General features: G+C 39.9%; 1 protein-coding gene across 1 annotated transcript in view; it reads left to right on the forward strand.

Moving 5' to 3' along the window:
- The window catches only part of DERA (deoxyribose-phosphate aldolase), a 99,459-nt gene extending 74,476 nt beyond the window's left edge, over nucleotides 1-24,983 (forward strand). The window contains exons 7-9 of the mRNA XM_037136590.2: nucleotides 16,801-16,913; nucleotides 21,177-21,326; nucleotides 21,693-24,983. Of these exons, the coding sequence (XP_036992485.2) occupies nucleotides 16,801-16,913; nucleotides 21,177-21,326; nucleotides 21,693-21,749 (320 nt within the window). The 3' untranslated portion in view covers nucleotides 21,750-24,983. The remainder of the gene's footprint in view (nucleotides 1-16,800; nucleotides 16,914-21,176; nucleotides 21,327-21,692) is intronic.
- Nucleotides 24,984-25,823: the final 840 nt, after the last annotated feature.

The following is a 25,823-nucleotide window of genomic DNA, read 5'->3' on the forward strand; positions in this document are numbered from 1 at the left end:
GAACTACAGGATATGAGTGTGTGTACACAAACACACGCACGCACGCACGCACGCACACACACACGTACACGTATTCAGTGCCTTGAAAAAAAATATGCGCCATCCAGGGAAATCCTAGATAACTTTTAGTGAATATGCAGAATGGATCCAGCTTGCAGGCATGTTGCATTCACTCATAACTTTTCCAGAGTCTAGGTCAGGACCATTCTTCCTGCCCAGTTCGCAAACATCTTTTTCCCATCCTTTCTCCTTGCCTCATGTGTTTTCAGGAATTTGTGAGTGAGTCTCACATCCTGATGGTGCCCAGGACTTGGCAAACGTTTGAGGCAACACTTTCTGATCAGACCCTTACCCAGAGGAGATTCGCAAGGCCTCCTTTGCCAGCACATCCCTCTTTTGTCGGGAAATCAAGATCTCTGGTGGGGGCTGAGTGAAAAGGAATAGCGATTGAAATGGAGGGGTGACTAGTTGAAAAATAGAGACAGGAGTTTAACCTGCAAATTGTTTGTGAGCAGTCTGAGGGGCAGCGTTGTCTCTGTACGTGGTCCGTAAGTGGTAGCTGCAATAACCCACACGGCCCAACCCAGAGCTCCACGGGCTGAAGAGTCCCATTCAGAGCCTTTTCCAGGTTCACCCATCTGTGCATCTGCTAATGGAAAGCATGTGAGTCTCCAGGTACAATGAAGCAGTCGCCGAGATAAAACTGCCCACAGAGAAATTAGCACGATTTTTTATTTTTAATGAAAGACAGGTCGCTGTAAAAAGTAACTCTGCAGACATCGTCAGTTGTTGAGAAAAAGATTTATAATGACATTGAGGTATGATAATCTCAAATATGTTCTGCATTGTTTTTAAAAGCTTTGTGTTTAAAATTCATAGCACTTTCTAATCCTGATAAAGTAGCCTAATTTTCTAGCTTGCTTTGTTCAGTAAAATATATTTCTAAACCCATTTGAAACAGCTATTTCTTCAATTTGAGTAATTTTCTCTTGAGTTAATAGATTTCACACAAGCATACCTGACTTTTAGTGCTAACATATACTATATATTCCAAACTTGCTTGTCACAATGGGAAGCACAATCAGAATGAAATTCAGTTGTTTAAAGCATATCTAGCTTGTTATTTTGTTAAAATGCTTCTTCATTTTGCTCTTCTTTGCCCAAATATAGTGATACCAAATCACATTTTGCCTCATATTGAGGTTCCATCTCCGTCTTTTCTCCCAGCAAATGAGAAGGAAAAAAGAATGTGTTAGATATGGTTGTGTCATTTTAAGATAAGATGACTTTAAAAAACTACCATATCAATCGAGGACATTTGCTTAACATAATAAATCCCTCCACCCAGTAAGTTCGGCTGCACAGGCTGGCCAAAAAGGGAAAGCAGTTTGATTCTGAGGCATTCGACATCAGTGATTTGATTTACAGATTGATATTTTCATTTTATATTGAGTCTAAAACGTTGCTGTTTTATTCCAACCATTATATCTATACAATAACAATGCCGCGGGCATTTCTGGCATTTTCTTTTGATCAGCAGGTGCTAGCCTAATGTCATGAATCACGGTTGTTTTTTTTTCCTTTTCAGCTGTGCCACCATCTCTCTGAAAAGCCGAGGGTAATGTGATCGGGGCAGATAAAGAGTTTTTTTTTTTAGGTAGCTGGACAGAGAGAAAACGACTTCTGTAACTAAGAAGTTGTTGCCGTTAACAGTGCAGAAGCCTGTTAGGGAAGGTCTTGTCTTGTGCACTGCTGTGGCCCCACCGTGTACAGTAGCACTAGCTCGTAGCAGGTGCTCAGTGAGTATTAGCCAAAGGGGTGTTGAAGGATTGGGAAACAGAGTGGTTGGCACAAAGCTGTGAGCACAGGTCATACGTAGTTTGTGAGTGGCTTAGAGTTATTTCTCTGTGCTTGAAACCTGAAAGCAAGACCAGTTCCAGACAGGATTAAGGGGCCAGCCAGCTGGCCAGCTTCCCAGGGTGCTAATTTATAAGAGGCATTGAAACCACTGACAATGTTCAAAACAAGGGAAAAATGTATTTGCTAGGATTCCTCCACTGTGTGGGATTGGGATTGTGCATAAGAAGTAGGGACCTGTTCGTATGATCTCCAAAGAGATATTCGCTGCATCATTCTAAGGCGGGTGAGTGCAAGTGGTTACAGACTTTCGTTTGGTCAGTGAAGTCGTCAGATACAGGGACATGGCTGTTCAGATGAGAGAGAATAGTTAAGTGCTGTCACCAGGGAACTCCTTATTCTCCCTCAGGGCAGATTTAAGCCTTTTTTTCCTAAATAAATTAAAACCAACACTAAAAGGACATCGAATTGCAGCTTAGGCAGGGTGAATACAGATTTCAGTGTCTCATTGAAGCCCTAGACCATTCATTCCTGCCTAATAAAGATACGTAATTTAAAGAATTTTAATAGCCACATTAGTGAAGTGAAAAGAAACAGGTGAAAGTAATTCTAATGATACATTTTATTTAGCCCAGTAAATCCACAGTGTATCATTTCAGTGTATAATCCATATAAAATCATTAGGTATTTTACATTCTCTTTTTTGCACTATGTTTTTGCACGTGTTTTATACTCGGCACATCCCAGTTTGGACATCCCACTATTCAGGGGTGGGGCAGCCACGTGTGAGCGCCTGGCAGGTTACCTAGTGGGGGCTTCGCCTGGCACAAGGCAGGGTCAGGGACTCCCAGCTGGCGTGCCTGAGCTGGTCCTACAAGGCCCTTTAATCAGAATTTCTTTGGAAATTTTGTCTTTGGACAATTATGAAATTCTCAATGTTGGTGCCACTCTTTAAAAATATTTTTAAGGAAGGCCCTGGCTGGTGTGGCTTAGTGGATTGAGTGCTGGCCTGTGAACCAAAGGCTTACTGGTTCGATTCCCAGTCAGGGCACACACCTGGGTTGAAGGCCAGGTCCTCAGTTATTGGGGGTGCATGACAGGCAAACACACATTGATGTTTTTCTCTCAATTTTTCTTCCTCCCTCCCCCCTCTAAAAATTAAATAAATACAATCTTAAGTAATACTTTTAAGGATATATTACAATAAATATGTTGAAGTATTTTCCTTCAAAAGTAATGCTCTAAATAGTTTAATGCTTGATTATGAATGCTGTTCATTTGGTTAACCTTATCTATAGGGAAGCACATTATTAATAAAAAACCAGGCCTGTTTAGACCAGTGAGTCCTAAATGCTATAATTATGAATGGCAATTAGAGAGGAGGCCTGGATCGTGGTGCCTTAATTGGGAAAACACCGAGGATTGGCAGAGAAACCGAGGATTAGCCTTTAGACGTGAGTTCAAGAAGAGTGGTGAAGGTCCAGATGATTATATACACTTCGTCAACTGACTGATAATTTGACTTAGAGTTAGTTTAGTTTTTATCCCCTTTCTCCCTCATGAGCACGTTCGCTGTTTTTGTTTTAAATTGAGGTATACCTACCATGAGCTACAACTCACCCTCGAAACTGTGCCGTGCAGGGGGTTTGAGTATATTCACCATGTTTTGCAGTCATCCCATGACCTAAGTTCAGAACCTTTGTTTTAATCACAGGTCTCTCCCCTAGGGCTCCCTTACACCCAGCTCTCCTTCCTGGGACCCTTCCTGGAAAGGTGGAGGGAGGGGAGAGGGGAGAACTAAGCAGTGCAGCTTGACATTTTGGGAACCTATTTCTGAACTGGTAACTCTGGAGGTATTTGCAGACATTCTCAGGAGCAGTAATGCAATATCGAAATTAGAGGTGGCGTAGAGCTTGGTTCAGGAGACGCTCTGTTGTTTCCCGTTTCGACTCTTCGTCCGAAATGCTGACAATACGGCCTTGTTGCGTTAAATAATCCTTTTCTTTTTCTAAATTTGTAAAAAGCAAACAAACAAAAATATTCAGAGTTGGTTGAAAGATTAAGCAATTTAGGCTGGCGTGACTTAGTGGATTGAGTGCTGGCCTTCGAACTAAAGGACTGCTGGTTTGATTCCTGGCCAGGGCACATGCCTGGGTTGCAGGCCAGGTTCCCAGTTGGGGGCATGCGAGAGGCAGCCAATTGATATTTCTCTCATGTTGATGTTTCTCTCCCTGTCTGTTTTCCTCTCTTCTTCTCTTCCTAAAAATAAATAAGTAAAACCTTAAGAAAAAGAAATATTAAACGATTTAAATCCTCTCTAAAATAGATATTTTTATTGATTGATAACTATTTCTAGCTTTATTACAACTCTGAAGGGAACTTCTGGCTTATTAGACATAATTCAAGGACTCTTGTTTGTGTCAAGCAGTTCTGCCACATATCTTTGTATGGTTAACATAATTGTTTAAAAAATTCTGCCCGGGACATTACCGTCAATTACCAAGTATTATATAGTCCCCACCTTGTATTCCATTTGGATCATACTGTTTTGCATTACTTCAAATGGCCACATTTTTATTTTATTGAGGCGAAGGCAACTACAAGGAATGTGGTTATCATGAGCCAGTCTTACCCTTGGGGTATGTGGGATAGTTTCTAACTCTAAGATTGTGATTGCTTTCTGATTGCCATTGAGCTTGAACATGCCTCACTGCTTAATTCTGATGCACTGCTGCCTTTCTGATCAGATAGACTGGACCGACTGAGAAGTATTTCCGGAGCTCACTAGAGAATGAGAGAGGGAATGCTTTTATTTTTTTATTTTTTTCTTACATTTTTTTCTCCCTTTTAGAAAACAGTTCCCCTCTTTTTCACAAGGTTAGTTATTATCTCTGGATCATGTAAGCATGTGCTTGTGGTATAATTGGTCTCCAGACTGAGTATTAGCACCATATTGACACCTCCACAGGGACCTTCCGCTTTCATCTTTCCTCTGGCCAGTTCTTCAACCACAACACTGCCTCCTTATCTCTCCCCAAATTATTTTCAGGCCTCTGTTGAATGAAGTAATATAATATCAAAGAATATGCTTAAATTGGGGCTTCATATTTTTGTACATTATATTCCTTAAAAAAAAAGTGCCCCGTTGCAGATTGCAAATATAAACTAGTATAAAAATTACCATATAAAGCTTCCTTGCTAACTTGAATCAGTAATTTTTTAGAGCATGATAGAAAACATGGTGCTAATGAGTGATGTGTCCAGAAGCTCTTATTATTGGGTTGGCATGAATTCCACTTAATGACAAGCTTTCTCAAGCAGCAGTTGGTTTTAATCCTATTTTTCATTAGTGAAGTATAAAATGTTAATAATACCTTCCATTGTGCTGTTCCTTCATAGCATAGTAGCACGCATCTTCCATGTCCCCCAAAACTGTCTTTAAGATCCTACGAGTAATGTCCTCTCTCATAAATGAAAGTTGTTTAGGAAATAAAAATGGATGTTTTCCCATTGTTCGCTGTATGTTTTTCTAATAATCACATCTGAAGCTTATTATACAGCCATAGCCTTAAGATATTATTTTTTTAAATGTACTACTTTGGTCTTAATACTAGTTTTTAATCTCTTCTTGTTTCTGTGAAGTCTGAATGAGATTTTCAAAATTGAATAATAATTTGATCCGTTAATCTTTTGAAGCTAGTAATTTTATTTTCCTCTCTTTGCAGTCTCTGAGGTTCGCAAATGAATAGAGCTTCATTACTGCAGTCTGCATTTAATAACCATTATCCATTATCTTGTAATTAAGACTCCCTGTAACGAATCATGAGGACAATGCAAAAATACATAGTACATTTCTTTAATGAACTGGAAAATGTTCATCTTGTTCTATTTAGTAATGAGTTGCTGAATAGTCATTAAATCCACTGGAGAATAGAGCTAGATGGATTTTGAAGACTGTCTTGAGTTTGTGGTTAATCTATTAGAATTAAAATTTCATCTTCTATTTTTATCAACAGCTGATTAGAAGTCATTCTGTTTGACCAAATTGATTAGAAGACCATATACAAGGGCAGCTGTTGTTTAATGAAAGTTTTTAATGAAACTGTACCATGGAGACTTGTAATTATGGGCCTTAGAAAAGCTTTGAGTTGCTTTAGACCACAAAAAAAGTATTGTGCGAGAGATTTCAAGTTAGGAAAATAAAAAAATACAATTTAATATAATGTTATAAATTTATTCTTAATTTTAATTTCAACTAATTACAGTCGAATACGATTCTGTTTAATGTGTTACTTTTGACTTTCAGATCTTTCGTCTCCTAGGTTAGTCATTTCATTGAAATCGTGGGCACTGATGAAAGAACATTTATATGGATAGCTATTCTCATTGTGAGATATTTTCTCATCAGATTTTATCCTCAAGCTGAGCAGAAGTGAGCTTTGCTAATGTTGGGTTTACATAAGCTCTGAGGAGAGTCGAGGGTGTTCTGTGGTATTGGATATTTGAAATCTAGCATTTATTTCTCTAAGGTAATTTTGCTTTAGCAGAGGGGCAAAGGAAGCAATATTAAAATAAGAAGTAAAATAAAAGTGTGTGCCTGCTTAGTCCCGTTGCACAATCTATTGTTCTTTTGACAGTAGTGAAAACACCAATGTACTTTCTAAAGTATTTTGTGTAATTAAAGCTTGGTCATATTCCCACGTCTAAAGAAATAGCTAGTGGTGCCTGCATGCGTGTACTGCTGTTTTACCCTCTTGTGGGTGCCTGACCCTCCATTGTCCTTCCTCCAGCTGTCTAACAAGGCACCAAATGTAGCATCTTAAACACTGATTTCAGGTGATCAGAAATTATGGGATGTTTACATCACATGTCCAAAAACACATATTGACACCTGCCTCCCCCAGGTATCACCGTCATCCAACCCCATGCTTTGTGTCTCTCACAGAGTTTCCTTAGATGGATCCATTTATTATCCTTTGGGTGAATGTTATCATTTCTGTGCTTGTCATGTTTTTTCCTAATGGGGTGGTTCTTTTATCTGCCTTCCCTTTTTTACATTTTATTTCTCCTTCAAGGTTTATACCAAATTCTACCTAAAGTGAATCACTCAGAGTCTTTGCAATTCTAGTTGACTGCATTAGTTTGTTGGCATATGTCTAAAATAGCTTAAATACCATATATAATTTGTATCTCCATCCATACCTGATTTCTAGATCATAAAGGTGGACCTCAATATTTAAGGACTTCTTGTGTCAGCTGCAACATGTGAAGAGTTTGGAAGTAGTCATTTCTGTCCCTTAGGACATGAAAAAGCTGAATAAACAGAAAGTCGGTGGATTTTCTAAGACCCATTAAAGAACTTAGGTAACAGGGCAAACTGTCATCTTGAAACCTGGAGAGACAAGCAGAATCCTGGGAGTTACAATTGAGATCTGCTTACCTGCTAGAGCCATAAACTGGTAGGAACACTTAAATGGTAAATTTGACAAACAGTTGGGAGCCGAGTATGACCCCAGGACTTTCGTTGGCTTTACCTCCAGGAGCACCAGATTCTCACAGTGAAGAGCCAAGAAAGATCCTGCCCCTCTTGGCTCTGGCAGAGGAAGGGGAAGATAATCTAATGAGGGATATTTAGGAAGCCCAAAGTAAGCAGGAAAGGAAAGGAACCAAGATACTATAGGATTTGAAGACTGGTCCCTGTAGATGTAGCAGACTTTAAAAGACTAGGGCTAATACTCCTCTGAGTTTGTTTGGGATAGCATAAAATCTTATGTTAATGACCTGTTTATACTAGTATATTAGTTATATATCCTGTTATCCAATATATCATGTCTGGCTTTCAACTAAAATTATGAGAGATGCTAAAGGCAAGAGAAAACAGTCTGTAGAGACAAAACAGGCATTAGAATCAGATTCACATATAACAGAGATGTTGGAATCATCAGAAAGAAAAATTTTAAATAGCTATGACTAATATATTAGTGACTCCAATGGGAAAAATAGATAGTATGAGAAAATGATAGGTGATGTAAGCAGAGCAATGGAAACTCTAATAAATAATGAAAGGAAATGCTGGAAATCAAAAACACTGGGGCAGAAATGAAGAATGCTTTATGAGCTCATCAGCAGATAGGAGTGAGCCCATTAGTAGTCAGGCTTATCAGTAGCTGTGGAAAGAATCAATGACCGTGGAGATAGGTCACAGGAAACCTCCTGATGAAACAGAAGGAGAAAAAAGAAAGGCTGAGAAAAACAGAACAGAGTATACAAAAACTGTGGGACAATTCCAAAAGGCGTGACATATATGTAATTGGAATACCAGAGGAAGAAAAGAAAATGGAGTAGTCAACATAGTTGAAGTCGTAACAGCCAAGAATTTTCCAAAACTAATGACAGATGCCAAACCACAGATCCAGGAAGTTCAGAGAACACCTGGCAGGATAAATATTTTAAAAATCACACCTGCATATGTCATATTCAAATAGAAGAAAACCATGGACAGATAGAAAATCTTTAATAAAAATAGAGGTTTCTTATACTTGTAGACAAAAGGAGAAAATGTTTTGTAGTTTTCTCATTAGAGACTGTGCCAGCACATGAATAGAGTAAGATACTTAACGTGTTGAGAGAACCGCCCCCCTTCCCACCACCACCACCAACCTAGAAATCTATGTCCCGTGAGATTATTCTTTAAAAGTGAAGGAGCTCAGATATAAGAAACTGAGGGAATTCATTGCCAGCAGATATGCCCTGTAAGAAATGTTAAAAGAAAGGTTAGGAAATTGGGGACTTCCGCCAAGATGGAGGTTTAGGTGGATAAGCCGTGCCTCCTCACACAACCAAGTTTAGGGACAACTAAATATTAGCATCAGAAAACACAACCAGAACACGGAAAACTGAACTTTTCGGAAGTCCGCTAACAACAAATTCTTCAGCCCGACCGGTAAGGGGCGAAACCGGCGTCTGGTGAGGAGTTACAAAGGAGGGCTCGGTGGGACCCGGGCGCGGAATCCAGACGCGCGAATCCAGACGCACGGGTTCCAAACCCAGGATTGGACCTAGTGAGCAACCGAGCAACCCACCGGGTGAGCGACTGCAGAGGAGACAGTGGGGAGGCGGTGCAGCGTGTTGACTGTGGTTGCCTAATTGCGCGCGAGCGAGGGAGTGAGCGGTTGGACTGGCCGCTGCGGCAATAGACGGCGGGATAGACGGCGGCCAAGGCGATAGAGGGTGCCGCCATTTCCCCGCTCTGATCACGCCCCCACATACAACGTCACAACCAAGCGACCTGGGACTCCAAGGCGCCGCTTCTCCCACTTAAAGGGCCAGAACAGACCAAAAATGTCGCAGGAAGACCTCAAAGCCCCACAGATAAATCTAAGCGGCGAAGAAATAGCAAAACTCTCAGACGCACAGTTTAAAACACTGGTCATCAGCTTCCTCACAGATCTGGTTGATTATAGCCACAAATTAGAGAAACATATGAAGGCTAAATTAAGGGAAATGAATGGAATTCCACAGGAAACCCATAGAGATGAAAAGGAAACTGGGACTCAAATCAATGGAGTGGACCAGAAGAAACCAAATAATGGCCAAACAGAAAAGAGTCAAGGAGCAAGAATGCAAAGAAATGAGGAGAGTCTTAGGAACCTCCAGGACATCTTTAAACGCTCCAATATCCGAATTATAGGGGTACCAGAAGGGGGAAAGACACAACCACCAGTGGAAAAACAAATAATAAAAGAAAATTTCCCCAATCTGGCAAAGGAAATAGACTTCCAAGAAATCCAAGAAGCCCAGAGAGTACCAAAAAAGTTGGACTCAAGAAGAAACACACCAAGGCATATCATAATTACATTAGCCAAAATTAAAATGAAGGAGAGAATCCTAGAAGCAGCAAGAGCTAAGGGGACAATCACCTACAAAGGAGTCCCCATCAGACTGTCAGCAGATTTCTCAAAAGAGACCTTACAGGCAAGAAGGGGCTGGAAAGAAATATTCCAAGTCATGAAATCTAAAGACCTACAACCAAGATTGCTCTATCCAGCAAAACTTTCATTTAGAATGGAAGGACAGATAAGGTGCTTCTCAGATAAGACCAAATTCAAGGAGTTCATCATCACCAAGCCCTTATTATATGAAATGTTAAAGGGACTTATCGAAGAAAAAGAAGTTAAAGAAACATGAACAGTGAAAGGACAACAAACTCACAGTTATTAACAACCACACCTAAAACGAAAGCAAACTAAAAGGACAGCTAGATCAGGAGCGGAAACATAGAAATGAAGATCTCAAGGAGGGTTAGCAACAGGGGGAGTGGGAGGAGGAGATGGGGGGAGAAGGTACAGAAAACAAGTAGCATAGACAGTAGATAGAAAATAGATGGGGGGGCAAGAATAGCATGGGAAATATAGAACCTAAAGGACTTGAGACACATGGACATAAACTAAAGGGGGGTAATGGTGGGGTTGGGGGGGCAGGGTGGAGGGGAATGAAGGGGGGAATAGAACAACTGTAACAGCATAATCAATTTAAAAAATAAATTAAAAAATAAAATTAAATTAAAAAAAAAAAGAAAGGTTAGGGATTTTTGGTCAAGATGGAGGTGTAGGTAGGCATGCTTTGCCTCCTCACACAATCACAGAGAATTATAACTAAACCTCAAAACAAATAACACCCAGAACTGTCAGAAAATCGCACTGTATGGGAGTCTGACGACTCATTCAGGCAGGTAGGAGGGGCGTAGATGTGGAGAGAGGCCTGGGGAGAGATGCGCCGTGATGTGGAGAGGCAGCAGCAGGGGTGGAATGGGAAGCCCTGCGTTCACGTGAGGTGGATAGAAATTGGGAGAGGTACTTTGGGAGTGAGTGATCCCAGCCTCAGACCAGGGTGCACGGCCCAGGGCTCCTGTGCCAGGAAGATAAATCCCCATAACTTCTGGCTATGAAGACCAGTGGGGGTTGGGACAGTGGAAGAAACTGCCGTATTTTGAAGAGATTTTGCTTAAAGGGCCATCATAGTTTTAGAACACAAACCCACCCACTCTGGGATTCAGCACCAGGGCAACAGCTGGAAGGGTGCCAGTTGCATATAGGGGAGTTGGTGAAGTGATTGGAAATGGGACGGGTGCCAGGCAAACCTCTAGAAGCCAGACAATGACAGTGTCCCCTCTCGAACCCTCCCCCCAACAGAGCCACAAAGCGGTGAAACAGATTACTCCTACCTGGTGATTACCTAAGGATTCTGCCCACATAATTTACAGGTGCCTTTTGTAGGGAGTCAAAGCAGCTCTACCTAATACACAAAAACAAATGCGGGGTGGCTGCCAAATCAAGGAGATGAAGAAATATGGCCCAAATAAAGGAAAAGAACAAAACCCCAGAAAAAGAACTAAATGAAATGGAGATAACCTATTAGATGCAGAGTTCAAAACACTGGTGATCAGGATGCTCAGAGAACTCACTGAGTATGGCAACAATCTAAAGGAAGAAATGAAGGTTACACTAAGTGAAATAAAGAAAACTACAAGGAACCAAGAGTGAAGGAGAGGAAGCAGGAATTCAAATCAACAATCTGGAACATAAGGAAGAAATGAACATTCAAGCAGAATAGCAGGAAGAAAGAATTTAAAAAAAAAAAGGATAGCGTAAGAAGACTGTGGGACATCTCCAAACATACCAACATCCGAATCGTAGGGATGCCAGAAAGAGAAGAGGAAGAGCAAGAAATCAAAAACTTATTTGAAAAAATAATGAAACAGGAACTCTCCTTTATTACTAGTGGGAATTCAGAATGGTACAACTAGTTTAGGAGATAGTTTGGCACTTTTTTTAAAGCAAAACTCGGTCATCCCATACAATCTAGCAATTGTCCCCAAGGCACTTACCCCACTGATTTTGTTCCCACAAAAATCTGCATGTGAATGTTGATCGCAGCTTTAGTGATAATTGCCAAGAACTGGAAGCAGCCAAATATTCTTTAATATGTGAATGGATAAACAAACAGTGGTATATCTATATATTGGAATATTATTCAGCAATAAAAATAAATGAACCATGAAACCATGAAATGATATGAGTAAACCTTAAATGCATATTGCCAAGGGGAAGAAGCCAGTCTGAAAGGCTACGTGATTCCAATTATAAGACATTCTGAAAAAGGCAACACTGTTGATATAATCAAAAGATCAGTGGTCACTTGTGGTAGGGGGAGATGAAAATGTGAAACACAGGAGGTTTAGAGTAGTGAAAATATTCTGCACAATACTGTAATGATGGATACTTGACATTATACATTTGTTAAAACCACTAGAAGTTTCACAGAGAGTGAACCTTAATGCCTGCACATGAAAAAAAGCATTTAGGGATTCAGAGGATTCCAAAATAGAATGCAGACTGTGACCAAAGAATTTGACTGTATTACACATGTGTGAAAAAAACCCACTGAAGGAGGTGGGAGAAAACAGTGCCGACCTATGTAACTTTTTATAAATGAGCATGGTGTATAAAGTGGAGGACAAAGGAACTGCACATTAGCACTCTCCTGATGTTGATAAAGTTGTGTCTGTGGATGGTATGGTTAACAATTCTGATAGCACTCTGCATGATTACTGGGTGTGAACAATCAGATAAATGGGTGGCAGGTGGCAGGTTTCTCGCTGCTGGAGTGGGAGTTCACAGATAAGCAAGGGGAGAGGGCTGAGGTGATCCATGTGGTAATGGGTCAAGAGTTGGATACATCAACACAGCTCATGTTTAGTGTAATGTACATATAGATAGTTACATATGGAGTTACTGATAGATGGGTGCATATAAATGGGTTAGTATGCATGCATATATTTTCTTGCTGAGTCGGCTGAGAGGGACTAAAAGCAAGACCCCTTCAGTAGCAATGAGTACACCCAGCACCGGGATCTCGGTTTCCAATGGCAGTCCACCAAAAGCAGGCAGCACGCTGTGGAGAAATGGCTTATTCTAAATGGCAGAAAACACACAAGGTTGGGCCTGGAGCATTTCTTAACAGAAAGGGCTGGAAAAACAAAAAGTCCACACGATGGGGTACACAAAGGAACATAAGAAGCAACTGAGAGAGCTCCCAGTGGCCAAAGCTAGGACCATTTGAGCAACAGAATAAAACAATTGTGGATTCTAAAGCCAAGTAAAAAGTAAATATCTTTTGAGTCTGTACTGAAATAAATCAATGATTGTTAAGTGAATGAATGAATGAAGAAACAAATCTCCCATGCAAAAAGTTCCAAATAATTGATGTAGTCATTCCCCCCTGGAGGAGGTGGATTGTGACTTCCTATTCCATATATGGACTTCTTTCCAAAAGTTTCAGTATTGAAAGTAGGAAAAGGGGGACGATTTTACAGCAGAGAAACCTGGCAAACGCCACATTCTCCAAGTACCCAGGTTAACGTCATCCTGTAGTAAGTCACGTTACTACATACTACGATGTGGCAAAAACGGCACCTCGTTACCTCTGTGATCCCCCCCTAGAAATGCATAACCTCAGTGTAATCACAAGAAAAACATCAGACAAATCCCAATTGAGAGAAATTTGACAAAACAGCCAACCAGTACTCAAAACTACTAAGGTCATCAGAATAAGTAAAGTCTAAGAAACTGTCACATCCAAAAAAAGCCTGTGGGGACATGACAGATGTGTGGTGGGATCCTGAGTGAGATTGGATTTTGAGTAAAACTAAGGAAATCTAAAGTATGGATTTTGGTGAAGAATAATATGTCAGTATCGGTTCATTAATTGTAACAAATATGCTCTACTGAGTTGTTGATAATAGGGGAAAGTAGGTATAAGATATATGGGAACTCTCTGCACTGTTTTTTCACAGTGTTTCTGTAGATCTAAATCTGTTCAAAAATTAAAAGTTTACTTAAATAAATAAATAAAGCAGTATCTTTTTCTGAGCTGCCCGCCCAGCTTTGATAGTGAACCTAGAAGGAAATTCCACAGTCTCCCTTTCCCCGTCAGTCAGTTCAAGGTGGAAAATAGTTTGCCTTTTCTTGGTAGCTGTGGCCGGCCATCCATCCATTCACCCTTCTGTCCATTCACCGTCTAAAATGTATTCATTGAGCTGCTTACTTGTGTCACACTCTAGGGGCATGTGTAAGAAAGATACAGCACCTGGCCTCAGATGTGCTCACAGTACAGTCAAGAAAGGAAGACAGGCAGGCAAATAATGTGCAGGCCACCGTCACTACACCTGGGCTGCTCTTGCTCCTGGCAGGTGTTCTGCTCTGCTCCCCCCAAATGTACCGGGAGAGTCTCCTTTCTTACCCGGCCTCCAAACCCTTCCTTCTTTGGTTAACGTTGGATGGTGTGCTTTGTAAGTGACCGTACCTTTTATTTAGGTCCCCAAATGTGGTCTCTGTCTTTTGTATTAATTATCTTCTTTTCCAAGGTGCTTACAAGAAGTCAGATGATGTCTAGGCTTGTACCTAAAAGCCTTCCTGTGAATCCACAGTGTCACGTACTAGAAAACATGTCTTGGGCTCATCATGAATTATTTTGGGATGTTTCCCTCACCTTCTTACATCTATTTGGAGGCTTTCATCTATTATTTTGGTTGTCTTCTGATGTTGTACGAGCTAGGTTCCATGGTCATTCGTTCATTCATTTATTAATGAAGTTAGCATTTGCATTTTGCACTTGCTGTCTTCCTGCTTGTGAAGTTCTTTTCACAGATTCTCTTTATTCACTCTGAATTTCCCTCATGAGATGTCTTATGAAGACTCTATTTAAATACAGCTTCCTCTCCCCAAGTCCATCGCTCTTTTTTATTTCACAACACTTATCTATCTCCACCTGGCTATATATATATGTGTATGTATATATATATTGCCTTTCTCTTCTGGAAATTCTCACCAATGCAGGAACTTTGTTTTGTTTAGTGGTCTATTCCCAGCATGTAGAACAGTCTAGAACATAGGAAGCACTTAGTAAATATTTGGTGAATGAGTGTGTGCACGACGGGTATATCCCCATTTCTCCCAAATGGGCCTACCTACCAAAGACAGGAAGGCTCCTGATGACCCGTTCGATATGTCAGAATTCCTATGGTATTTCTACAGATTGCAAACCTGTCTAGGTTTTTGCTCCATATTTGTGTAACACTTGACAGTTTTCAGAGTGCTTTCACATTAGACTGTCTCTTTTGATTCCTTGGATAATGCGATGAAGCCAGTGAGAATTTTCAGATCTATTTTACAAGTGAGAGCAATTAGGAGATGGAATTTGTGAGGTGTTTCAGAGGCAGAGCTGGAAACCAGATCTGCTGACTTCAAGCTCATCAAGTGATTACCCAGAATTATGCTTCATCTCCACATTGAATATATATAGTTTTGAGGGCGAGGGTGTTAATGACTTGTTTGTATATTTTTCGTGGTGCTTTACACACAGTGCACTTACTAAAGGTGTATCGATTTGAACTTTTCAATCTGTGGAGTAGTGGTGGAAGTATCTTTCCCAGCTGAAACTGGAGGGAGAAGTATTGGCTACTTTTTTCCTCCACTTGCATCCCCCACTTCTTGGGTAGACATTGAGAGCATCAGATTCACCTTATCTGTGCATCCACAGCTTCAGTGGTCCAGGCTGTACCTCTGCATAGGAGCCACCTAGGAACCTTGTGGATACTCAGATTCAGCTGGTCTAGAGTAGGACCTGAGAAGTCTGCATTTTTAATAAGCTCCCTGGCAGTGCCTGTGCTGCTGGTCTGTGGTCCACACTTTGATGATTTCAGGGATAGGTAACCACATGAAAGACAGAGGTTCTATTCGGCAGTCTGTGTGACCCTAGTAAGTTTCTTGGAGACACTATAGCATATTGGGTAAGCTATATTTCTTTGATTAAAATTCTGCCTCCTCTCTTACTATGTAACCCCAGACACGTTACTTAACTTTTGGGGCCTCAATTTCCTCTTTAAAAATTGTACTTAACTTTTACAGCGGTCATGAGGGTTAACTGAGTTAATTCTTTTGGAGCAACTACAGTTAGTGCACAGTGCATCATCACCCAGAGTGAATTTTAACTGCTATTATTGTTTCTTTGGCTCCTTGTGTTGTTCTGTTAAACATCAATAGGTGTAAGATATATTTGAGCCCTAGGTGGCGTGGCTTAGTGGATTGAGTATTGGCCTGCAAACCAAAGGGTTGCCGGTTTGATTCCCAGTCAGTGCACGTGCCTGGATTGTGGGCCAGGTCCCCAGTAGGGGGAGCACAAGAGGCAACCACACGTTGATGTTCTTCTCCCTCTCATTCTCCCTCCCTTCCCCTCTGTCTAAAAGTAAATAAAGTCTTTTTTTAAGTAAAAGATATATTTGAGAGACAGGAAATTGTTTATAATGTTTGCAAGTTATGAAATAGCATGGTGTCTGTCATGAAAACCCTAATCTGGTTGGAAGACAGTGCTTTTATTAACAAGCGGCTCAGCAGAAACCAGCTAATGGTGGTTCGTCTGTGTTGTCACAGCTGCACCATGTACTTTCTGTCAAGCACGAGGAAATGAGGGGCACACGAGTTGGCACTCCAGTTCTGTAGCATTATATGTTATTATTATACTAAGTGTTCTGTGATGTTAAGCAGAGGGAATAAAATTGTTTTATTCATCTTAGTTATGCCTTAAATAAACCAACTTGATTTTAATTGGTGATATGGAAATAGAGGCAAGAGCCCCGAGGGTTCATGAGAATCCATCTGGTGCTTAACTTAATTTATCTTATAATCAGGAGAAGAAAAAGTGTGGAAAGAATTATTTTGAAAAGAATGCATATATCTTTTTTAAAAAGTTTTTCAACTGATTCATGAAAAAATAAAGTTGTGTTCCTCTGGAAAAAATAGTCTATAATTCTTTTATTCCATTGACTGAAAAGTGTAAAAAATAAGTTTTTAAATTAACATACAGTGTTTCTTCCTTTTGTTTTAGGGTCAGATTTTATTAAGACTTCTACTGGGAAAGAAGCAGTAAATGCCACCTTCCCGGTGGCTATAGTAATGCTACGCGCCATTAGAGATTTCTTCTGGAAAACCGGAAACAAGGTACTTTATCGCCAGCACATCTTTCTTCAGCGTAAAGATAATGTTATTGATAATACTAGTCAGAGCCATGATAACTGTCTTTGTATACAGATGATGTGAATGAGTTCCCCTTTTGAAGATGAATGTTTCATTTACCTTCCATTACAAAAGGACAGATTCGTGGGAAAAATATGTGATTAACAGAACAGAGTGTGAGTGTGGAAGCCAGTATGTGTGATCAACATGTAAACTTACTTTACTTTTTTTTATTAACTGAAGACAATTTTATCACTGACAAGAAATTCCTAAATGGGTTCTTTAACGAACTAATTCTGCTGCTACACAGAGCCTGTCTGGTAAGGCGTTGGCCAGTGAAAACAGGTTAATGCAGAAATTAAACTTCCTTGAGGAATGGAAAGAATTGCAGAGTAACATTTATTGAATGATAAGCTGTGGTGGCGATATGAAAAGTATGCAGTATAATGGGAAATAATCTTTTCCTGTCATTATTGAAGGACACACATAAATTGGTTTTTCTGTTGGGAAACCCCCGGTCCAGAAAAACTTATTACTTTTAATAATATGAGGTGAAGAGAAAATTCTTGAGGAGATGAACTTATTAAACAAAATAATGAAATGCTGTGAAACAGCAGGGAAAAGGTAGCTAGACGTTATATAGCTCTTGAATTAAATATCCATTTTTGCGTTTTATGGCAGTTAGATGTGCTCTTTGGAAGACTGTTAAGCTGAGGAGGGTGTATGCTAGCTTTTGTCAGCTTTTCGAAAAATAATACATATTTTTTGAAACATGAAGTTAAAAGAAAAAATGTGTATGAGGTGTTTTTTAAAATGAGTTTGGATTTTTCTTTTTTACTTCAAGTTGCTTGTTAAGTTGCAAATTATCTCAAAAAATTTTTTTTCTTGTATCACTGGAGAGAACAGTAATTTTTTTTTTAATGGGACTTTTTCTTCCTCGGAAAACATCTTTTAAAACCAGTCTCCTGACTTCTTCCAAATAGAAACCCCTGCAAAAGACCAGGGATCTTTTTGTCAACCGGATGTGATGACTTTATATGTGACCGTAGCTTTAGTTTATTTGGGACTTAGAGACCTGTTTTGGAATGTACTAGTTTTGAGAGGGAATGAACTCCTTCCAGAATGTTCTCCTTCAGAATAACTTCATATCTTAGAAAATTACATACAGGTTAAGTACCTACTGTGATCTACATATGAAAGTTGACCCATCTTGAGTAACCTCTACTTGGTAGCTTTTCTGCAGTGATCCACATGTTTTTAAAAAGTGAAACTATAAAAAATGAGAGAACTTTATCTTTGGCACTCCTCTCACACAATAGAGTGAGTGGGCCCACCACTGACTACACCAGTGGTTCTTATCCTCCGCCCACGAACATGCAAATAGATGTGAAGCTGTTTATCCACATGGAGGCCTGGACCCTCATCCCCGCAGTTCTGTGTCCGGGGTAGACCTCAGGCATCTCCACATTTCATAAGCTCCTTCGTTGGCACTAAAAGTCTTTGGGAACCCAATCCTGTTTTGGTTTCAACGAACATTTATTGAGTCGTTAATTGTGTGCCATGTTAATCTATCCTACATGCTAAGGACACAAAAATGAACAAGTCTCTTCCCAGGAGGTCCTCTACACAACCAGCAGAGAATTTCAGTAAAAGTTTTAGATGCTCAATGTTCTAGAGCAGTGGAGAGTGTATATTGTTGTCTTTTAGCACTTTATATTGTAATTGTGTTGACCCTTTTCCTTAGGTAATAAGCAAAGTTCATGATAGTTGTAATGAAATATCATAATGGATTTGGACAGGTACAAGTCGAACTGTATTCATTTTAATCACATTCGATGTCACACAGTGAGATGCTGCAGGTGTGGCTCGCAAATCAGGTGCATCCTTTCCGGTTGTTGACAAGTTGCCGGGGCAGCCCCCAGACTGTAAAGTTTCTACATTATTGATTTAAGGGGTGTTTTAAAATGTTATCAGCCACCTTCCAGACCATGATTAGTGTCACTCCTGAGAAGCAGAGGTTTAATATTTCATAATTTCACTGCAGATTGATGTTTTCCATATCCTTTCCCTTTAAAAAGTACAAACTTATGCTAGAACCTCTCTTTAGAAGCATTGCTGAACAAACTCACTGACACAACTGAATTATATAGAAAAATCTATATGCAGAAGGGCCTCAATGATAGAAGTGCTCTTGGGATTAACAGGATGCTAATATCAGCTAGTTCGGATATTATTATTTTTTTGCCTCTTCTCAATAAAGAACCTCATCCCATTTTTCTTCCCCACTCCTCCCAACTCCCCTCACTCTTACATAGTCGTCTGGGTTCCAGAGCCATAGGCGGATAGAATCTGTACAGCTGCTGCGTAGCTGTATGGTGTTGTGGGATGGAGGCAGGGAAACCAGTTGGGAGGTCTTTGCAGATCTTCCTTGTGAGAACTGATGAGGAGCTAAACTAAAACAGTAGAAGTGAGAGGAGATAGGAAAGGGTACATGGGGGCATATAGATGTGAAGAAGGCAGGACTTGACTGCTGATTAGTTTTGTGGAGTGTGATGAGGAAAATGGTAGAGTCCAAATTAACTGTGAGGGCTCTAGCCTGGGTTGATAATGGGACTGCTCATTTATTATTGTCTCCCTTCTCCAGTATTCTGTTAGCAGTCACTCTCTGCTGGTGCTGCTTATAAAACTCTTAGCTCTGCGTGGTCAAGTGCATGAGCTTAAGTGTTTGGGCCATGGGGGTGTTTTCTTCATTCTCCCATCTATAGAGTCTCTGTTGCAGAGTCAAGGTCTTGAGACAAGTAAATCCAGAGAAGCAGGTTTTGCTGTATATGAAACACATTTATTCTTTTCTAATGGATTCAGGGACATCATTTGTAAACATCAGGTATTGGCCAATTGTGTTATTTTATGGTCACCCTTAAAAACTACTGAAATGGGAAAAACTCCTACACTGTCTTTTTCTGCTACGCTTATTTAACTGGTCTGGCTGCTTTTTACGAGGTCTGTCCAGAAGTTTATCCAGCCATATAATATGAAAAATAGAGACATTTATTGAAGGAGATACAAGATACAAGAAGCATGTACACAGGACACTGACTCCTTACTCCCCTTCAAACTGTGTACCTTGGGACCTCACACAGTTCTAGTCACTGTCAGCCACCCTGTTGTATTTTCCTGAATCTCATTGACAGTCTGAAACTTCTTCCCTTTCAAAGGTGATTTTAGTTTTGGGAGAGGCCAGAAGTCACAGGGCACCAAATCTGGGCTATAGCAGGGCTGAGTCATCTGGGCGATTTGATGTTTCACTAAAAAACTCTGGAGGATATTTGATGCTTGAGTGGGCACGTTGTCATGATGAAGCTGCCAATCACCAGTTGCCCATAGCTGCGGCCTTCTGAGTCATCTGAATAGTTTCCACAGAGGAATGTTTAAGCTTAACACAAAATTTGATGCCGATCCATTGCTATACTGGTTCAGTCATTTTGAATACAATGGCTACACAGTACTCATGCTCACTCAATGGCATCTACTGCCCCCACTGACTGGTACAGTGAAGTTGTCATTGTTCATGTGTGCAAATTCCAGTCCACTCTCCTTGGCTGCCAGGTTACATCGATGTTGCCCAAACTTTTCTCTTTATATTAACAATGGCTAGAATTTTTCCAGACAGATCTCAAAAACTCTTTCTACTTGCAACTTAGGGTACAAAAGTCCATGCAGTTAAGCTGATTAAAATAACTGTCAACCCTTCTTGCTGATTGCAGCCCATTCCGTTGGTGTGACCTTGCCAGTTTGCTCCTCTTGTTCTAAATACACTGATGTGTCTTTTTCACCTCAAGAGGAAGGGCTGAAAGGTGTCTACATAGGTTTACTTGTAGGAAAATAGAATGAATGGGCTTTTGTGATATGTTTTTCTATTTATTGACACATTTTTTTGTTTATCTCAGGTTCACAGCTGTAGTCTAAATGGTTGAGGTTTATGGCTTTCCGATAAGTGAAATGTTAATGAGGGTTATTCACTCTCATTAGTGTCTCCTCAGAAGCAGTGACATTTTCCCCATTAATCCTGGGAAAGTCGTTTTGTAATGTGAATGGACATGAGTCAGTGATCTAAGCTCTTTTGCTGGGTGAATGGAAACAGAATAAAAAAGGACAGGGAAAGAATCGAGACTTGTGTTAATGCAGTGCCATTTTCAAAAGTAGTCTGGTAAGAACAAACCTGGTTCTCTTTCCCACCTCCCCTTTTAGATAGGCTTTAAGCCAGCAGGAGGCATCCGCATGGCCAAGGATTCCCTCGCTTGGCTCTCCCTGGTGAAGGAGGAGCTAGGAGACGAGTGGCTGAAGCCAGAACTCTTCCGAATAGGTGCCAGTGCTCTGCTTTTGGACATCGAGAGACAGGTGAGTCATAACCCACTGTCCTCAGAACAAGGTGACAACTGTTTTGAGAAGGAAATGAAAAGTCATCTCTGGGGCTGTGAGAACTAGAGGTGAACACTCACCTGATTTACATCGTCATACCCAGGTCCCTGCTGCTTCTCAGCAAACCTGCTCCTTCCTGCAGTAGGTTGGATGGAGACTTTGCTGACGTGCCTAATAGAAGGGCTTTATAATGAAATGTTAATTAAAATTATTAATTAGTATATAATAGTATAATTATTATGAAACATTGATTAAAATGAATGATTGTTATATAATAGTATAATTATTAATTGATACATGTAATAATATGATAATTATTAATTAATGGAACTGCTTTCCTCACAGATTTATCATCACGTGACTGGAAGATATGCAGCTTATCATGATCTTCCAATGTCTTAAATCAGCAACAAATTCCAGAGAAGTTTTTTTTACAATGTTTAAAATTTTTTTGGACATAATTTTTAAAATTACTTAATTAAAAAATGAGGGAACAGATAACTGTCTTTTTTCCCTTGAAATATCCATGAAACGTAATTCAAAGGATGAAAGAAAAGTACCAACTAATCCACATACGGCACTCACTTCAGGCACATACGAAATGGTCTTCGTCACTAGATCTGTACTGGTAACTTCGTGAAGGTTTTCTCTTAAACACTCCGAGTAAAATGTTAGTGATAGCTTTGACACCATTAAATTCGGAGGGGAAAAATGTTGAACTGCCCAAGAAACGTGCTGTAGCAAAGGAGAGTGTGCGTCCCTGGCCTGCTGCTGCACCTGAACTGCTCCAGGAGGCGGCTGGCTCGGCACCCATTTCCTGCCATGAAAATCCCTCTTTCATTTTGGCAACAGATATGCTCTTTTATGGTTTTGTTAATGAAGTTTCTGTCATTATTTACAAAATTATGGATGTCATGTGTTTTAAATAAAAAACAAACCCTTGTATTTGTTTATTTTTTAACTTTAAATTGTATAGTACATATTGAAAAATTAATCCATGAAATATATGAAGAGGTTTTATTAATGATTTTTTAAATCCTGAATCTCTCCAGTAGACTCCGTGGGTGTTATTCTCAGATAAAGCACCCCTTCTCAGTACATTATTAGTGAATACAACTTAGATACATATTCTGAAACTTTGAAGATTTTGCTGGTATAGGGAATAGGGGTAAAACAGCAGAAAATAATGTAGCACAGTAAGTGTTAAACTCTTTACATACATCAGTGTATTTAATCCTTGTTTAATCCCTTCAACAGCTATGTAAGTACATTAAGGTTTCAATCCTTCCAAAAATGAATACTGATATTATCATCCTTTTATACAGATGAGTGACTTAGGCCCAGAGAGCTTACGGAAGTTGCCAAAGATCACAGAGCTTAAAAGTAGCAGTCCAGAATCAAGGCCAGGCGGACACCATGGCCCCCAAGTCTGTGCAGTCACTCCCGAGTGTAGCCATCCCTGCTGTCACATAGGCACACACACTGAGCTCACTGTCAGCTACCCGGAGTGACAGTCTGCGCTGTTGTCTGTGGCTCACTTTGCCCACTGAGGTCTCTCAGCTTTACACCTCTGCCTGTTCTGCTCGCTAGCACCTTTACCACGTTATAGAACCTCTTCCTTCTAAAACTGTGATTTTTTTATGGAATCTTTTCCTTCCTGAATGAATCTCCAGCTACTCATACATGAGTAATGCTAGACTGGGAGTCAGTTGTGTTTGCATCTCTCATCTGCCAAATTCTGGCCCAGCCTTTTCCTCATTCTCGCTTTGTGACCTCTGTCCAGTCAGGTCACCGCTCTGGACCTCAGTTTCTTCGTCTGTAAAATGAAAGGGTTGAGGCAGGTGATATGAAGGTGCTTTTAGCCCTGGAGTTATAGTATCCTAGGGATATTGATAACAAATCCAAGAAAATGTTCTATGGCTATAAAGAGAAAAATTGATTGTAGCAATCTAAATTAGAATTTGCCTCTCAGGAGTCAATTAGGCCCGTCCCTCAAAGCTCCTCTCCAACCCTAAGTGAAAGGCTTAATGTAAGAATGGAAAAGTAATCCTACTTTCATCCAACACCTTCAGAAAGCTGACTTTTGACTTACGCCTTTAGATATGGTCAGTGGTTCCAAAGGCCATACCCTCCTTCATAACGTGACCGACCAGCTCAATGGTCAGTCACCCTTGGAGAAGAAACTTTACAGTAAATAATTACATGCTATTACCTTTGAAGCCATTCCAATTTCTCAGGGGTTCTGTTTTCCTCCTGTTAAACCCAGCTGGTCATTTTAGTTGATCAAGTGAACAGGCCTCATTATCTTCAATTCTAATTTATATGAGGCATACACTGAAATTGACCTCTGCAGACAATTACAGATTCACATAGGAAATTACGATTGGTGAGTCCCTCAGACCTATTAGAGGCTGATGAGCATGGCCTGATCTAAAAGTAAGCAATCTTGTATTTTGGGGGGACAGTTTATTCCAAGGACTATTGGCCTCTTCATCAGGAATGTTACCTTACCTGGCTCTCGAAATGTAACCTAGATGACTAATAGGAAGACCCCAGTGAATGCTGAGAGCTGTGAAAGCATAAGAGGAGGAGGTCATTTTTGAGGTGACTGATTTACTACAAGCAGATGTGTCTACTTGAGAACCCTGGGATGCTTTGTGCAATGAGAAAATGAGTTCTGCTGTGTGATGTTTAAAGCTTCTAAGTCAATAAAAGCAATCTCAGCAATCTCCCTGAAAATTGTCACAATTGTTCAATAAAACATACTAAGTCTTAAAGTTATTTTCATACAACCAATCATAAAGTTTAGGGGCTTAAAGTTCTGTCCATCATTTTTTACATGAGAAAAGACACGTACACAAGGTCACATAGAAAGTCGTAGCTGAGCCCATAACCTAGATCCACATCGTGCCATGAGGTACTGTCCAAGACATAGCCAGGGCTTTGCAATGGAAAATTCCTTAGTTGTCTATAAACCCTGCCACACCTGGTATGTTGGTCAGCATGTGAACGTTTGACTTTCAAAAGACGCACTTTGGCCTTCTAAGTAGTGTTTTGGCAAAGACCAACCACCTAGATAAATTTAGTCCGAATGATAATGTGGTTAATTTTATCTGTTAGACTTTCAGAATTTTTGGTGACCTCAAGAACTGAATTTTTTTTAAAAGGAAGTTCAATGTTGCTTTTTGTAAGAAAAAAAAGATGGGGGCTTATTTGGACTCTAGTTTGTCTACAAATGGAGAGAAAATGATTACTGTGATCACAAAACGGTTTCATAAATACAGAATCATCTCGCTGTGGATTATTTCAGCACTAATGGGAAACTTAGACAAATTAGTTTGTGTGAAATACAGCATCTGAGGAGACCTGTTCCACATGGGAACTGTTTCACGTATCTACCAGGACGTGCATCCTCACAAGAACATGACGTGGTATCTCGCCAGATGGAGCAGTGAGTTTGCTATGTTGTATGTAGATGTCTTAAGCCCGATCTAGAAAAACCAAATCAGTTTCTTTGGAAAAATCAGCTTGCACTTGTAGTTCAGAGGGAGACCAGTATTAATTTTTCTCCCATCAACGCGATCATTTTTTATACAACATAAATAGGGCCAGAGTGCGGGAATAGAAAGTAGGAGAATTTGATTAAACTTTCTAAGGAAATGAAATGCTATGCCCATTTTGGCACTCTGAAAAAGGTATGAGTTGAAATCAATTTCTACAGTTGTTTTCCCGATCATGCGCAATAGTCTTGCCTCCTGAAAGAACATATGTATTTTATAACCACCACCAAATGATCCTTTCCAGAAATGACCACAGGTAACATCTGGCTGATACATAAAATATGTAGTAAAAATAATCATTTTTAATTAACTAAAACCTGCTCAGGAGAGAGAGTCAGAGGAATAGCCATCTGGTCAGTTCTTATTTAATAGGACAAATGAGGATCAGAATGTTGAGTGCAATATATGTGAACTACTTAGTGACCTTATGATGAACTAAAACTTAGAACAGAGGTGTGGGGGAGCAATTAGAATATATAGAAATAACAGACAAAGTTTGATTTTTAAAAATTTTTAGTAGTATTGATACATTTTGTAAAATGCAGGTAGAATAGAAGAAACCTAGGTTTTGTGGCATTTTCTATGATTCAATGACAGGAAATGCGTTTTAATTATTTGAGTAGTAAAATGAGGTTATACTTGATTCTGGAGCTTGACAAGGATGATGAAGAGTTTCAGAAAATTATTGTAAGTAAAGGTAAAGCAACCCTGGAGAAGATTGAAGGGCACTTGATGTCAAACCGTCCCAGGAATAGGTAATCTGCATGATGTGTTAATAAGTAAGAGTTCTGCATTCCCTCCGTAGAAGAAGAAATGCATTTACGGTACATGTGAAGTTAGGTTAGTTCTGGGGAAGGATTCCTTTAATGCTCTAAAATTTGTTAGTAAGGTGGTACATTTGCTATTCCCTTTCACA

The sequence above is a fragment of the Artibeus jamaicensis genome, unplaced genomic scaffold (genome assembly GCF_021234435.1).
Source record: "Artibeus jamaicensis isolate MK-2021 breed Jamaican fruit bat unplaced genomic scaffold, CSHL_Jam_final contig_233, whole genome shotgun sequence".
Taxonomy (NCBI): Eukaryota; Metazoa; Chordata; class Mammalia; order Chiroptera; family Phyllostomidae; genus Artibeus; species Artibeus jamaicensis.